Source organism: Phoenix dactylifera, chromosome 2, assembly GCF_009389715.1.
Source record: "Phoenix dactylifera cultivar Barhee BC4 chromosome 2, palm_55x_up_171113_PBpolish2nd_filt_p, whole genome shotgun sequence".
Classification (NCBI taxonomy): domain Eukaryota; kingdom Viridiplantae; phylum Streptophyta; class Magnoliopsida; order Arecales; family Arecaceae; genus Phoenix; species Phoenix dactylifera.
The window spans coordinates 2,372,540-2,388,719 of NC_052393.1; the positions used below are offsets into that span (position 1 = coordinate 2,372,540).

Below are 16,180 nucleotides of genomic sequence, written 5' to 3' on the forward strand. Positions count from 1 at the left end.
CTAGGCCTGACCCAGTAACCGATATGCAGAAGCAGTAAAAACCGGTACAGGCCGATTCTGTGAGCACGAAGAAGCAAGAGAGAAAAAAACCTATAGCCGCCATCGAAGTGCCGGGAGGGGCAGCAGAGGCCGGAAGAATGGTAGAGCCTGCAGGAGGGCGGGGGAACCTGCGGGGGTGCGACAAAAGCCAAAACTGCAACTTTTTAATTTGGAGATTGTAAGTGAAGTCCGCAAATTCGTTCACTTAAAAATTTCTAAATTTTTTAATTCAAAATTTTTTTAATTAGTTCTCTTCTTCTTCCCCGACTCCGACGGAGAAGAGCTGGCCAGTTCGTTTTGGCCAATTTCAATATAAAGCGGAACCGTACCGATAGACAACCGGTATGCCTATTAGATCCAGTACGGCAAGCCTTGATTTGTAGGATTTTAGATTATTATTATTATTATTATTATTATTATTATTATTATTATTATTATTATTGAGAGAGAGAGAGAGAGCTAACTCCACAAGTGAAGCAGCTTATGCTCTATACAGAAAGAGTACTGCTACCGTGTATTTACCAAAAAAAAAAAAATCACCTCTCACATCACTGGGAATGAAGCAGTTGGAGATTCGCACCAAACACCGGAAAGTCGATGGCGTCGGTCAGGCCCCCACCTGCACCCAGCCTTGAACTGAGCAATGATCTTTTGTGAAGGTCATATGAAACTTTTTGAGGAGAGACTTCATTTTGAAGCTGCGAAACCTTCTTGTTCGCGTTGATCATTTGTATCTCTTGCCAGAGATCATGCAGGGTCATGACAGCCTAATAGCAGTTTATGACCTTCATGGTCATAAGCCTGGACCCCTAGTTATTACCAAAGCAGTTTTACGCGACACAACTTTTGTAGTCGTCCATCAAACAAAGCATGCTGCTTCCATCAATGCTCGTTGCATTTACATTCACAAAAAATCTAACGTCAACAAAGCCAAAACAATCAGAAAGAGGGTGGACGGGCACTAATGGACTCTTGAGTGCTACTCCGACGCTAATCAACGTGCAATCTGCACATTTTAGATATGTCCCTAATTCCACTAGTTAATCCAGAACTGCCAGAAGAAAATAAATGGAAATACAGGTAAGTCAAAACTAGAAATATCATAAAGTTGTAGACGACTTTTGTTTGGGATCCATAGCACATACAATATCCGGATACAGAAAACAGGTTGTTCTTCAGTAGGATTCAAACCCCTCTCTCGAAAGAGTAAGTACCTGCATAACTCCCAAAAAATGGGAGTTGATAAGTCATCTGCAGCAATCACACACTGTACCGACCACCTCTGCTTGATTTTTCTCTTCTTGAGTCGTCCTGTAAAAAGCCAAGAACCGAGAATGTAACATACGATCTGAAACATACTAACCAGAATCAAACAATGACAATGGTTATAGAAACTTAATCATATTTTCAGCTCATTTTGAGATATTTTATGAATAAAATGATGAAAAGAAAAGAAATACATTGACTAGCTGGCATCGATGAATCGAACATGAACAATATTCTCCAATATTAGGAATGATGCATAAATTTCTAGGTTCTGAGACATACGTGGAAGCTGTACACAATCTTATCATTGCAGTCAATGACTTCCTTCCATTTCTTCCCAATGCTCATCTGCATGGTATCAAGAGAGAGTAAATTTACAGAAAAACTAGATGGTACAATTTCAAAGAGAGCTATATGCTTCAGTAAGAATAGTAATACCAAAAGTTTTTAAACAAGAGAATCAATAAAACACATTCATTTACATGTTTGAAAAACAATCACAAAATCTCATTGTGAAAAAAAAAATCTCATCCTTTTTCCCTGTATTTTTCTTGCTTACCTAAAGCAAGAAACCACAAGGACAACTAACAACAGAATACGACGACGTAAATCCACTTGCATCAATTTGCGTGAGCAAACATGGAATAAGAACTCATGAGAATTCACACTTTGGCAATGATGATTATGCAAATTATCGCTTCCCAATTGGTAAACCAGTTTAACGTGTTTCATTCTCTGAAAACTAAAAATATCCTCAAGATTTTTTATTATTTTTCAAACTTGGAGAACACAATCTATGAAGAATATGAAAGGTTGTATTAGTTAAGCACTGAATCAAATGTTGAAACTTCAGAAAAATTGCATTAAAAGAATGCTTCACATAGCTGTCAGCATAAGGAACATGCACCAAAAGAACTAGCAATGCTTGATAATTTGATCAACAGCATCCTCACCAGTAATCGTAATAGTAATGTAGTGGTAGAAATAATAACAATTCTACCAGAACAACGACAACCTCAACAGCAGCTGGCGGTAATTGTTACATATAGGTGAGGAATCCACCACAGGATCATGATTTTGTAATACATAGTTTTTGCACTTGAAAAACAAGATGGCTTTAAGCCCCCTAAACCTTGGTGATTGTTGATGTATAGTCAAATCTCAGGATTTTGATGAAGAATCACAAGATCATGATTTTTGTAATACATTTACTGCAAGAAAAGATCTTGAAAAATGAACTAGAATTTTGTTAATAAAGTCTTAGCAGGTTGACATTTTAATCCTCCAATCCTTAGTAATGGTTGACCTATAGGTAAATCCAATGGATTTTGATGAATCCCAAAGGTCATGATTTTGTAAGATATTTACTGTAAGAACAAGTCGCTATAACTAATCAATTGCTTGATAGGAACTAAGGAGCAAAACTTTGCTTTATACACAATTTGGTAACATAAAAACATAGAAGAAGAAAGTGTTGCTATGATTGCAGCATTATAATAATGATGACAGTAAATATTTCCAAGAATGACCAAAGCCATTGATGCAAGGTCCGCTGAACTGATACCGAGGCTCATAGCCGTCGGCCACTGGTACGGTACGGTATGGATCCGTACCATTCCGTACTGGGACATACCGAAACAGGGAGAGGGAGGGAGAGAAAGCACCTTCCATCCAAGTTCCAAGCACCTCCGGAGCGAGGAGTTCGAGATGTGTGACGGGACTTGGGAGCCTTTAAAATTCTGAACATGGTCTTGAGAATGTTTAAAAGACCGAACAAGGGCCTTGGGGACTTTTAAAAGACTGAACAAGGCTGAACCAACTCCACCACCTAAGCCATTCCAATTCTTGATTGGTTCAGCCTGAACCGTCCGATTAGGGTCGTTACAGCCTGAACCGCCCGTTTCGAGTTGGCACAGCCTTCTCTTGCATTGATGTGATTATAATAAAGAGATATACAAGAGATGATTATTACATGCTCTCTGACTCCTAATGGACTCTTGTACCAAAGTTGATCGAACCATCCCATGCCTAGCAGGCATACCAACCCAAATCAGCAGCAGGTTACCGAGATGGTTCGCTGATTCAGCTTAAAAAGAGGCCCGAACTGGTCTGAACTGAGCAAAATCAACTAGTTTCACTCAGTTCAGAGTAGTTCAAACCCCTTACCCTTTTTCCCTTTCCCTTTTTCCTTCTTTCTTTCCCTTTTTCCTTCTTTCCTTTCTTTCATTTTCTTCTTCTTTCTTTCCTTTCTTCCTTTCTTTTTCTTCTCCCTTCCTTTCTTTCTTTCCTTTTTCTTCTTCTTCCTTTTTTTCTATTAACATACCTATTCGAGTGGCTGCAACTCGACCTAAAGCCATTTTGACCATGAGTCAAACTATCTCAAGACAACCTCAAGTTACAACCCAATAAACAACTCAACCTATTGTACAATTTAAGTTGCAGGCATCCGAAGAAATGGGCTGGCACACACCTATAACTTGAGTTGCATATCGCATCACTTACAAAACTTTAAATAGCCCCCAAGTTCAGATAAAACAAGTCAATTTTTGAATGGAACATCCGGACAAATGGGCTGGCACACACCCATAACATGAGCTGCATGACACGCCACTTACAACTCTAAATAACCCCCAAGTTCGGATAAAACAAGTCCACCACTTACAATCAATCTCAACTAAAACCACCAATATTTTCAAACAAATCTATGTAAACAGTTAACAACAAGGGCTCCATTCCCCAAACTTGTAGATGGAATTTCAGTCTAATGCCTATCAGGGCCTCTGCATAGGCCTCCGTCCTTGGGGACTTCGACACCCTGATGGCACTAGGATATCTTCCCCTTCCATTTACCTAAGTACCTCCATATGATAAAAACGGATATGATACTTGGAAATGGCTCCACAAGAAAGCAATTTTGAGATTTTGAAAGGATCCAACACACTGGATACATCGAACCCCAATGTAACATGGGATGGGCTGAAGCTTTTAGAGAAGTCCCATTACATTAATTTATAAAAGCTAATGTGAACAAACAAACTACAAGACACCATCATTCACAACAAATAACAACTTGTTTTTTCATAAAATAGATTAATTTTTCCTTAATACTTGCATTATTCAATAGTCATCTAACCTCAAACTATGAGTAGGAAAAGCATAAATTCAACATGCTCATTGGTTGTACTGACAAATGATGAAGAAAAGACAGAATTTTTGAATAGTTGAAACTCAATAAGTAATGTATATGTCTGTTCTATAATATATCAATATACTATGGCCTACCTATATAAACAGGTTTCAGCTAAGAACTAACAAAACTACACAAAGAACCTATATCACACAAACTCTCTACAATGCCCTGTAATAACTTTTCTTGGCTTCTTTATTTTGCTTCCATTTTTTCTCTTTTGTGGATTTTTCCTAATTCTTTTTAGCAGACCTTGAAAATTTGAGCAAACTGTAGAAACCGAACTCAGACCAGTTTTAGACCCTTGCTAGTGACCGTGCTCTCTATATAATGGAAAGCCTTACAAATCAAAGAGAAAAGTTAGGCCACAGCTAACTAAGCTAGAGAATCCAACAATAGTTGTCAAATAACCTAGGAGACTCTAAGTGATTGACCCTCCATAGCCTTGGTGATTAGACGACCGCCCAGATAGCAGATATTTTAAAACATTGAATAAATGATTTATACATTCACATATATTTCAGTTATTGATTAAAACTTGCATCTTTCTCAATAAATTATTTATATCAAATGATTGAAAGATACTTCAAAAACAATTAATGCATGACTTCTACTTAAAATATAATACTTCAATATAAACTTAGTTTACATTATTCTTGTTTTATATAAACTTAAAGAGCACAAGTATACGAGCACTAAAGATTATTGTTAACAAGATGATGTTGCTAGTATGGCAACAGTAGTAACACTAGTATGTTGGTACTATCGAAGATAAGATGAATAAAAGTAAAGCAAACTTTCTTCTTTCTGCAGCATATTACAGCAACAAAAATCAAGAATAAATATCAAAGGATTTCAAATCCAATTTTTTTTAAAAAAATCGAATTTTTTTCTAAAAAACACAAAGATCCAAACTTCCCACAGAGGTGTCACAGTTTTTGTCAGCACATTAGCAGAACTAATTACCAAAGTATGTGCCAATTATCTCCAGGGCCATGACTGTTGCATCACTCACCTCCAATCATCCTGAACTATGCATCTGACTGTAATCACCACTGTTTTTGCACTGGAACTTTCAAGTGCCAAGAACTTTGCATTGACAACATCTAATTGCTCCACTCTACACATCAACCAACTTCACGTTTCAAAATCTATGCATTAGTCACCTCTAATCACCCTAAATTACAAAGTGTGCATCATTCACTGAAAGTGGATTGGACAGCTTTGTTACAAGACCTTCAACCAATCACCTCAACCTTCCCTAGCTGCCTATAGGGGATGGTAGCAATTGATTCCGCTACCACTTAGACCTTCCCTTCTTGCCTTGCACCCTCCATCTTTCACAGCCATCAAAAAATATTTGGCAATAGCACAGACCTAAATTGTGCTGCCCATTTGCTACAACTATCCTCACCTCCTGCTATCTGCCTTCATTTCCCAACTCATCTTCATTATAAAGAAGCGCAAATGTTGTCTTCTTAGTTCTCATGCATAAGATAAGTAATTGCCATCTCAAAAATTACCATGAACTGAACTGAAGAGATGGTAGGTGAGCCATATTTTTGATGAAACCTGGTAACTACATATGTGCGACAAAGTGCTATTAGAGGATAAAATTCTGTAAGCTTATCAGCAGGACATCCAGTGTCAGAGGCCTGAAATTATTCCAGGAATCCCTTTATAGAGTTGAAAAGGTTGAGCCACATTAATACATGCATTTCAATCTAAAATTACAGACGGTTAGCCAGGTAGTCCATTGTGGAGGCTAGAGCAAGAGCTAGTAAAATTATCAGAGTCTCCTCAAGAAGATTCTTCCAATACTCAGATGAACTATGCCTCATTATATGACATGCAATTTTATAACAACCACGACCAGTGTGATCTCAAAATAAGGTTTGGAAGACTAACTTTTGAAGTAGAAGTTTACAAGGGTAACATTCTAACATAAACCTTGCTACTAATATGTTCATAATTAATCCAGAAAGTTGATCTTTTATGTTAATTTGGTTATCAATAGCAAGAATTGAAGTTTACAAGCTAGTTTATAGTTGACTCAGTAACAGTTAATAGTTTTCAATGGACCCTAACACACATCACACCCTTGGCATCAAATTTTCATGGACATCAAAATTGAGCTTCAAAACTTTTTCACACCTTTTATATGTTAGATCATGTTCAAGAATTACCATAAAAGAATCTATATTTTTTTCAAACAAAAATAAACTTAAACGTTTTTCTCACTTATCGCCTTTTCCATATTTTTCTGACATTTTAAAAACCTTTATGCAATTGTGCAAACCATTTCATGTCACCTTGGACTGAGCTTAGTTTCAAACCTTGGTAACAGCCCTGTCATCCCTCCCAATTTTAAGCTCCCTCGTACAGCTTTTTTTATTTCTTGAGCGCTCCATCTTTCTTATAAACTCTCTCAATTACACAGGTGGAAATATTCTCTTCTTTTCTTTTAAACTCTGAACATATTAAACACTTTTCAGCTTAATACTGCAACTGCATAAGCCTAAGATTTCAACACAATGCAAACAAGGCTATATCACATTTCTTTGTTTTCCATAGGTAAAGTTTGCTATGAACATTTACGACAAGAGTTAATCAGACCATTGAAATATACTAAAACCTTGCTAAAAAGATCAATTTATGGCTTGTCCAGTCAATCCATCTTTGTTAAAAATTTCATTCTAGCTAAAAATACCAAAGAAAACCCCGATCAACACTCAAATACCTTTCTTAGGTCAACCCTACAAAAAATAAAAATAGGCAACACTCCACCAGATGGGGATTATCGCATTCATCGACTGCTAGAATTAAAAGTGGAGCTTAAATAAATAAAAACACATTGACTAGATGCAAGCAAACTTCTAAAATTCACCTTCTCCTTTAAAGAAGTCCAATGATAATATTGAGCAAGCCAGCAAACCAAGTGAGTCTCATTACTCTCTCTCATTTACTCAAGTTCAAATAAAAAGGAGTCATTTGAACGAACATCTTTTCCATGAGGCTAAAAGGGGATATCAAACTCCATGCTCTTAATGTTCATTTATAAGTATAGACATCTTTTTTATCAATATTTCAGGGGCAAATACAACTTCTTTCTCTGTGAAGGTGCGAGCAAAGTAATCCACTGATCGTTAGCAAACTTCTACCATTCTTCTTTGTCCTACATCAGTCACATTAATTTGATTACCATTACCATTACCATCAGCCATATTTTTTAACTTTAAGTCTTTTCCCTTTCTATTGCATATTACTCAACCGTTGTTTTCTTGCCGGATGTTACTTAGTCAATTCCCCTCTATAATCAACATCTTAATACCAAACTCCAATAAAATTTTTAAAGATCAACTAGGTTGTTTACATAAGAAAGCTAAATCTTCTGCACTTCAACATCCCCTAAGAGAAAAAATCAAGCCTTCTATGATTCGTTGTCATTCCACATGTTGCTCTACCCAATCTAAATAGCAATCATCGATACTCTAAACCATCTCAATCTACGAGGTCTGATATAGACACTTTTATATACTCTAATTTGTCATGCATGTTGATCTCAAAATCATCACAAAAGACCACTAAGACCACATAGATGCATTAATGACTCATCCCATTCTTCTTTGCCAATAACCATAACCATCCAGCATTGTCCCATCTATTTGGTCTTGGTTTTATGAATCCTCATTCCACGCTCCCTTGCCCAACATCAGCACAATACTTCTCTCTTTTAAAAAAAGAGACCTTAAAACTAAACATGTAAAAAGCATCAATATGAAGTGCTGAAGTTCAAATAAAAGAAGAGCAAAAATAAAAAAAACTATAAACAACCTTATACATTACATCTTCAATACTTGGGCTTATAATAACAGTCATAATTCATAATTTACAGAATATAACACAAAATGTTATGTTCAACAGAACAATATCCAAAAGCTAGAGCACAGATTAGGTGTTTCACATTTTTCAGAAAAGATGCAATGTAATGATAGAATATTATTAATTGAAGCCCATTAAACTTCCTAAGCCGATTAAATAAAGAAAATAAGAACCTGAACAGCTTCATTGGTTGCTGTCTTAGTCCATAGTGCAAGCTTGTCCTGCCTCTGGCGCACACTAGCTACAACACCACAGATTTCCTCACTCTCATCAAACTGCTCTCCAATTAAAGCCATCAACTGCATGAATACATTATTCGTGCACCATGAATCAGTTGGAAAAAAAGGAGTGTGTGAAAACCATAAAGATTAAAAGCCAGTAAATTACAAAAGGGTATAGCCATTAATTGCAAGGTCAGTGAACATAGTTTGATACCTCGATAGCGCCCATATGAAACAGAAGAAAACCATTATAAAGAAGGGGAATAAAAAACAAGGCCTTACCGTGTCTAACCACATGTTGTCAAGAGTGCCCTTTCTCCCACATGTTACAGACCACTTGCCCCCATTTGCACATTCAGGATCTTCCCACTTGGGTTCTATCCCGGTTTTGAAACAATGGAAATCAGCATTTGCTGGCAACTTGCTGGGACGAAATATCTGATCATACAAGCTAAGAAAGAAAAAAGACAAACACACATCAACTAGATTATCAATATACAAAGAATGGAGCCACCGGATTATATGGAGTATAAGCAGGTTTTCAAGCAAATTCAAGAAGGGGAGACTGATACACACCAACAAGATATAATATAAGTTCCACTACACGATAAATGAATTTAACAAAGCTAGGTGTTATTTGTTGGATAAATGGCACTCTTTCAGCAACTTTTCAGGTGTAATTTTCTGGTGGCTGGATGTTACCCAGACAAGTATATAATTTTTAATTCTTTCCAGAGGCTGGTACCTTGTCTTTGGACTAGTAAATAGCAATTTTTAAAGAGTTGCTGACTAAATCCAACCATACCACCACAGTTTACAGAATCCAAAAATGTTTCCAATAAACATTTATATCAAACAAAAAGCTAAACGTGATACTGAGTTCATTTCTCCATTGCCAGTGTAAAATAAAAAACAAGTGATAGCACTAAACAATTATGGTAGTTTAGTCGTCAATGCAAGTTTTCCAAATCCTCTCACAACCTGCACGACATGTTTAACTTTCATCCATCTGTAGAACCTTCAATCACCTCTGGGCTAAGATGCTAGCATGACTAGGTAAGAAAGTAAATGCTGGCCATGCCAACACATGAAATCAGTAATGATCTACATAGTTGAATAATAAAATATTCTCAGTTTAAAAAGCCTACTTGATCTATCCACTCTCCAGTGATGCATATTAGTATGAAGGCCCAATTTAGATACTATGTTGCTTTGAAGATAGACAGGCAGATGAAACTTGCAAATGCATTGGGATGTCAAACTAAATTTGACAATTGTGATTATGATAAATAACAAGAATGTCAGCAACCTACAAGACTGTAAGGTAAGTGCCCTTAAACAGTTAAAGCATTTCAAGACTACCATGTCATGATCAATTATATAAGAAGACTAGTCTGCTAAGATATAGTCATCAATCAAAACATCCAAATCAATAATGCCACACTCATTGAAATTTTCTCTACAAGCCAAACTAGTGGTACTTCAAAACCAATGCTTTGGGCACACTGAAAAAAAACAAATCACCAAAACAGAAACCATATCTCAAATATGGATGAAGAAAAACACAAGCTGGAGGGTGACAACATAAACCTCAGTTGTGAGAGGGTGTCACATCCAAGTCGGTCTCTTAAGGTGTTTTTGTTATTTTAAAATCAATTATGTTTGACCATTTTGAGCAAAAGCTTGCTAGCTTATACACAATGTTAGTTATTTGTTCATAATATTGTACCGTGATTAATTTTACCTAGACAAATACTGTACAATTCATAGAATCTGCATCAAACATGTATTGGTGAATCGAATAGCATCCAATACTTCGATGCTTATCAAGTTCTTCGATTACAATTTTTAGACATTGATAAGAAATTGGAGACTTTCAACAATGAGTTCCATCAACTAATAATAATATCAAAATTGGGCTTTACTTCTCTAAGATAGGTCACGGAAATAGGCATTAGACCTTGCAAAATGTCATGTTCTTTATATCTTTGAACTACTTTTGGAGTTTTGGATGAGAAATTTGTATATTGAAAGCCCTTCACTATATATAGTGTGTGCATACATAAACATAACTACTTTTTCCACGTCCCTGTAACACCTCTTTCTTCCTCTTGTAGAGTCCAATGTTGTGTTTTGAATCCAATTCTTGCTTCATGTACTCCATGCAACATTGACAACAGTATGTTGCATTCTACATATTATACATTATTATGGTATCATTGTTGATTATAGAATTTTATGTTTGCAAGAAGCAACAACAACATGTCCTTAGTGAGTAGAAAGTATGTGATCAAAAGAGACATGAAACTTCTACTCCTTAAAACATGATTTAAGTGATTGTATCACATTAAATCCACGATGAGTGCCATGCTAGCATGTTATCAGCTCAGTAACATTGTATACATATGAATTATTGATGCCAACTTGTATTGATGCATATCATATCAATTTAATAGGCACCAGTACAATGTTTTTTCTTTACTTCTTTTTTTTTGTTTTAAACTAGTAGCTGACCATCCTAAACAACCTTATTTCTATTCTAGGTTGTCTGAAACTATTCTCTCCATCTCTGTCTATGTTTGTAGCGACCAGACAAGATTATAACAGAAAATTATCATTCTAAATCAGACCAAAGGGTCAGAACCAGAAATTGTGGCGGACTTTATAAGCTTCCCACAAATGTTGTTATATGAGCTTCTTGTCTTACCAGCTAGGTGAGTAAGATATTTCAACATGTTGTCGATATGTTGCATGTCACCTATATTTTTTATCATGATTTTAGATTTTTTATGCTTTTATTATGTAAAAATAATCATGTAACATTATTTTCTACAGCAAAGTACTCAAAACTATGCAATGCATCACTAGATTGATAATTAGCACGACTACGAATTATGGAGTTAGATTTCTGCATACTTGTTATTAACCAAATTTATACAATTGAACCATGTGTAAACATTAATATGAAGCTTCTGACAAACAGCCTACGTTATCAAAAAAAATTAAAAAATGAAAAAAAAATGCCAATTGCAAGTCATTTTACGGTATCACATATTTTCTATGGTAGTGCTTGCTAAATGTCAGAACAGTATGATGACTGTGCCAGCCCTTAATTGGCACAACAAAATACAAGATAATTTAATCTCCTACCAAAGTCAAGGCCCCATCATAATTAGATGTTAAATGATGAACTCTAATTCAGATGTTGTCAAAGACATTGTTAAGTATACCGGTATGAAGAAATTGCAGTACAAGAATAGGATGAGAAATCAATAAAACAAATGAACATGAACCTCATTAATATGGAAATAGGAATCTTTTTTCAAAAAGCCAATGGCACAAGGGAAGGTGTTTAGGATTGAAATAGGCAAGTCAAAAACCTCAAATCATAAGGTGCAGGCCTTATTGATATTTCTAGAATGTTTAGACTTCAAGAAAAGCAATATGGGAATAGATAAGGTCGAATACAAGGATGATATGAGTGAACTTGCAGTCAATTTTAGTACATAATGTATCCCATATGCCAAACATACATAAAGAATAATGCCTAGCATTATTGTCTTATCTTAGCGTGCCAATATTTCCAACATGTCTCCACACAACAGCGCAATTAAAAAGTGTAACTAAGAAGATGTGCACCATACATGGACCTCTTAGCTTGATAACATTGTTCTTGTAAAGGATCACCTACGAGCCTCGGCGATTTTTCAAAGGGACACACCTTAAGGCTCGATGTGAGATAATCCTCAATTAAGTCTTTTGAAACAAAAGTAGGAACACCGATCAAGGTAATTTGATGACACAATGTTTGAGCTATCTTCAGAGGAATGACATAGCATTATACATAAAATTAGCTCTATTACAAGAATAGACTTGGATCTACTCAAACTGCTGTTCCACTGAAATGGTTCAAATAGTTTCTCATACAAAAGGCAAAACCACCAAATAAGCTAAAAGAATATGTTGCATTGTAATCAAATGATGCCAATCATAGAGGACTCTCAAGCCAGACTTACGAGGTCTTTGGTTGTTAAAAGCAGAATGTTCAAATATGTAAAAAGATAAGGAGAATGTAAGATGCTAAGGGAAGAAAACTCAATAACTGTGATGTTTAAAGGGATTATATGAATCTCACTATGCAGACACACACCCAGTGTAGAACATCATTGCATGTGATTCGAAAAACAATGTAAAATTACAAATATCTCAATTCGTAGCACATCCAGATGCAACTAATACCCTACCAAGATAACACTTTATTCCTTCTTAAAAATAGAAAACAAAAACCAAGATTGTAACTTTCCACCCAAATATATATATATATATATATATATATATATATATATATATATATATATATATATATATATATATATATATATATATATATATATATATATATATATATATATATATATATATATATATCAGACACCAATACGTTGAATACAGGAATCACTGCATTGTAAGCAATCAATACAAAGTAACAAAAATCAATATCGGAATTCATAGATTTGTAATTAGGTCAAAAAAATTAAATAAAACAAAATTAGCACAAATTATATGAATTTACATAAAGAAAAATCTCGCAGATAATATCAAGTCAAACAAGAAGCATCGCACTATAGCATGACCAATCGAATGTACCAAGAAAAGAAAGAATAAGATCATAACAAATCCTACGAAAATCACACGCTGTTCCTCTGAAAATTCAAAAATTTAAAGAAAACCTAAAATCAAGAAGCATCATCTAGTGAAGCAACCAAGATAACTCTTTACTTCTTCTTCTTCTTCTAATATCAAAAAAAAAGAAAAAAAGAAAAGATCGAGAAAATATCACATGGATTTCCCACCAAGAAATCTGGGACACGGATCGCATAGGACTCCCAAGAAGCATCGCATCGAGACCAATCAAGATCGAAGAACAAAAAAAGGAAACAAAGGATTCTTGGCATCAAAATTTGAAATTGAGAAGAGATCTAAAACTAGAGAAAGAGAGAGAAAGACGGATGGATTCGAACGAGAGATAGAGAGACCGACCACCAGAATTCCTCGACGGTGTCGAAGGTGTAGACCTTTCGGAGGGAGGTTCCCCAGGCGGCGCCCTGCTTGGGTTTGGACTGGTTGTCGAACCAGAACGTCCACTTCCGCTCCAGCCGATGCGGCACCTTCTGCCCTCCCTCGCCCTCCCCACCGCTCGCTGCCACCACTTCCTCCGCCGCCTCCACTTCCGCCGCCATCCCTCTTCGATTCCTCCGCCTCCTCCTCCTCTTCTCTTGAGAGAGCACAAAGAGAAGAAATCGGGTCGGTCGGCTAGAGAAAGAGGAGGCGCCGCAGCTAAATAAAATAGGTTTTATAGAAGGAACGAACGAGATATCGGCCTCGATTCTTTTATCGGTAACGGGCCGTCGCCCACCGATGTATCAGCCGGTATAAACTGATGTAGATGTATCCGAGAATATCCACCGTGCAATGCTTAAAACTATCTGCCGAGATATTTCTCCTTTCTAGGCTCCTGTAACTCGTATTACTCTACGTCACCTGACCAGATAAATATATGACATAAAATTTGAACAACCTTAATTCGAATTTAATTATACAATAATATTTACGTGCATTTGATGGGGGTAATTCGGCCCAGCCAACTTCATACTGCCATATACCTCCAGGACTTGGTTGTGTTGTGGTTCAAATATGGCACGAGGGTGACCACGCTGGAGGAGTCGGAGGAGACGCCGGAATGTGGAGAAAGAGGATGAGAGCCACCTCCAGCAATCGGCGGTATACCTGCACAAAGCCTCACCGGTGTTTCCGGTAAGGGCCCTCCGACGATCAAGTTAGTATGGAACTCAATTGGTCCAGCCAAAAATCTCTTAGGCGTTACCTGTTGGGGTCCTTTATAGTCCCGATAGGAGCATTTAGGTGGCGGAGGCATGGCCCATTCTCATCATGAGTAGGAGTGGCGCGCAGTTAAAGCTTGATTATGGCGCACGGTAGAGTCCGTTCTTGGGAACGGTAAAGCATTAACACCCGTGGCAAGGTATGGCCCGTCCCCATTATGAGTGAGAGTAGCGTGCAGCTAGGGCTTGATTGTGGCGCGGAGTAGAGTTCGTTCTTGGAAACGGTAAGACGTTGACAACCGCGGTAGGGTATGGTCGAAGTAGCATGTTGTGGTGATGTCGCAAGGTACAGCCACGTAGGAGGGCGAAGGCATGCACATGGGTGCGACCGTAAGCGAGGCCAAGCTCGTCGAAAGGTCGTATTAAGTATTTGGCGAGGTTGGCTAGTCAGGTGCTGAGGCTAGCCTAGCATCCCGGGTTCCGATGTATGCTCAGTGGAGCGCCCCGAGCTCAAGGATCGGGGTGTATTACTGGAGAGGGCACCCCAACTCGATCGGGGCGAGTTGACGAATACAGGAGGCGCCCCAAACTTAATCGGGCGAGTCGGTGAATACAGGAGGCGCCCCGAACTTAATCGGACGAGTCGATGATTATCTAAGGTTGAAGGAGCTTTCAGTGGAGCCTGAGGTCGGGCTGATTCTGGGCCGGACCGAGGACACGTCTGGTCGGTGTTAGTGCCTATTGGGCAGAAATTGGGTGCCCTTTTTATTGTTGGCTGGACGATCCATTTTGCCCCCCATCAGGTTGTATTTTACTTTAAAATATATGCCATATTTTACTAGCTATGGCAATATTTTACTTGCCGATTCTAGTAGGAGGAATTATATTTTAATGCACCACATCGCCATGCATGCTGCTAATCACAATCACTTGTTTTTGTACCAATATATTGAAATAAGCACAACATCATTAGGATCCTAAAAAAAAAGGGCAACATGATGTATGCTATATAGATGTAATTTCTTGACGATTAGGGCACCACCGAGCCAGCATCGATCAGTACAGAAAAAAAAAATCCCATGCCCGCATCAGTATTCTTGTGTTCGTTTTAATCTACTAATTGTTCAATTATCTAGGAAATTATTTAGCTAACCAAATTTTACTTCCCCTAATTGGCCCATGTCCAACCCCCCAAAACCGAAGGATCTATCATCATAACTGAACTCGTCTCCATCCAGCACAAACCCGACATGCTACTAGAGTTAATGAATATAGTGTAACACTCATTTCCATAAGATGACCCAATCACCCAACCATCCTGGGCAGCCATCCTGTCGGCATACTTCCACATACTGACTTGAAAACATTTTTTTTCTAAATAGTACTGCATATACAATATAGAATAATCTCGACAATTAGACTGCGATCATAGAAAGTTTATATGATCATTAGCACCTGTCTCGCATGAACAAAGTTTGAACAATACGTTGTCCAAGGAAAAGATCTTCCACCCTCAATAAAATTACCAGATCCTTGCAAACTATTAAACTTTTTTCCCCTGACAGCAGCAAGTTCGTTCGCATCTTGATGCTTTTCAAGCTTAGCACCATAGCATCATACGTGCTTTCTAGATTGCATCAAACCATTGTTCTACCTTGGCCAATTCTGAACTCTTTCAGCATTGACAGACCGCGTATCAACCAGTTAACAAGAATCTTTAGTTAACCCCGTCATCCCAGCATACA

The 16,180-nt window shown here is 37.3% G+C and overlaps 1 protein-coding gene across 1 annotated transcript; it reads right to left on the reverse strand.

Annotated features, from left to right (window-relative positions):
• Positions 1–1,104: 1,104 nt before the first annotated feature.
• Positions 1,105–14,015, reverse strand: LOC103715416 (eukaryotic translation initiation factor-like). The gene is made up of 5 exons (XM_008803026.4): positions 13,636–14,015; positions 8,878–9,046; positions 8,548–8,673; positions 1,588–1,653; positions 1,105–1,350 (listed from the first exon to the last, which is right to left on the reverse strand). The coding sequence occupies exons 1-5, from the start codon at positions 13,833–13,835 to the stop codon at positions 1,300–1,302; spliced, it is 612 nt and encodes a 203-aa protein (XP_008801248.2). The 5' UTR covers positions 13,836–14,015; the 3' UTR covers positions 1,105–1,299.
• Positions 14,016–16,180: the final 2,165 nt, after the last annotated feature.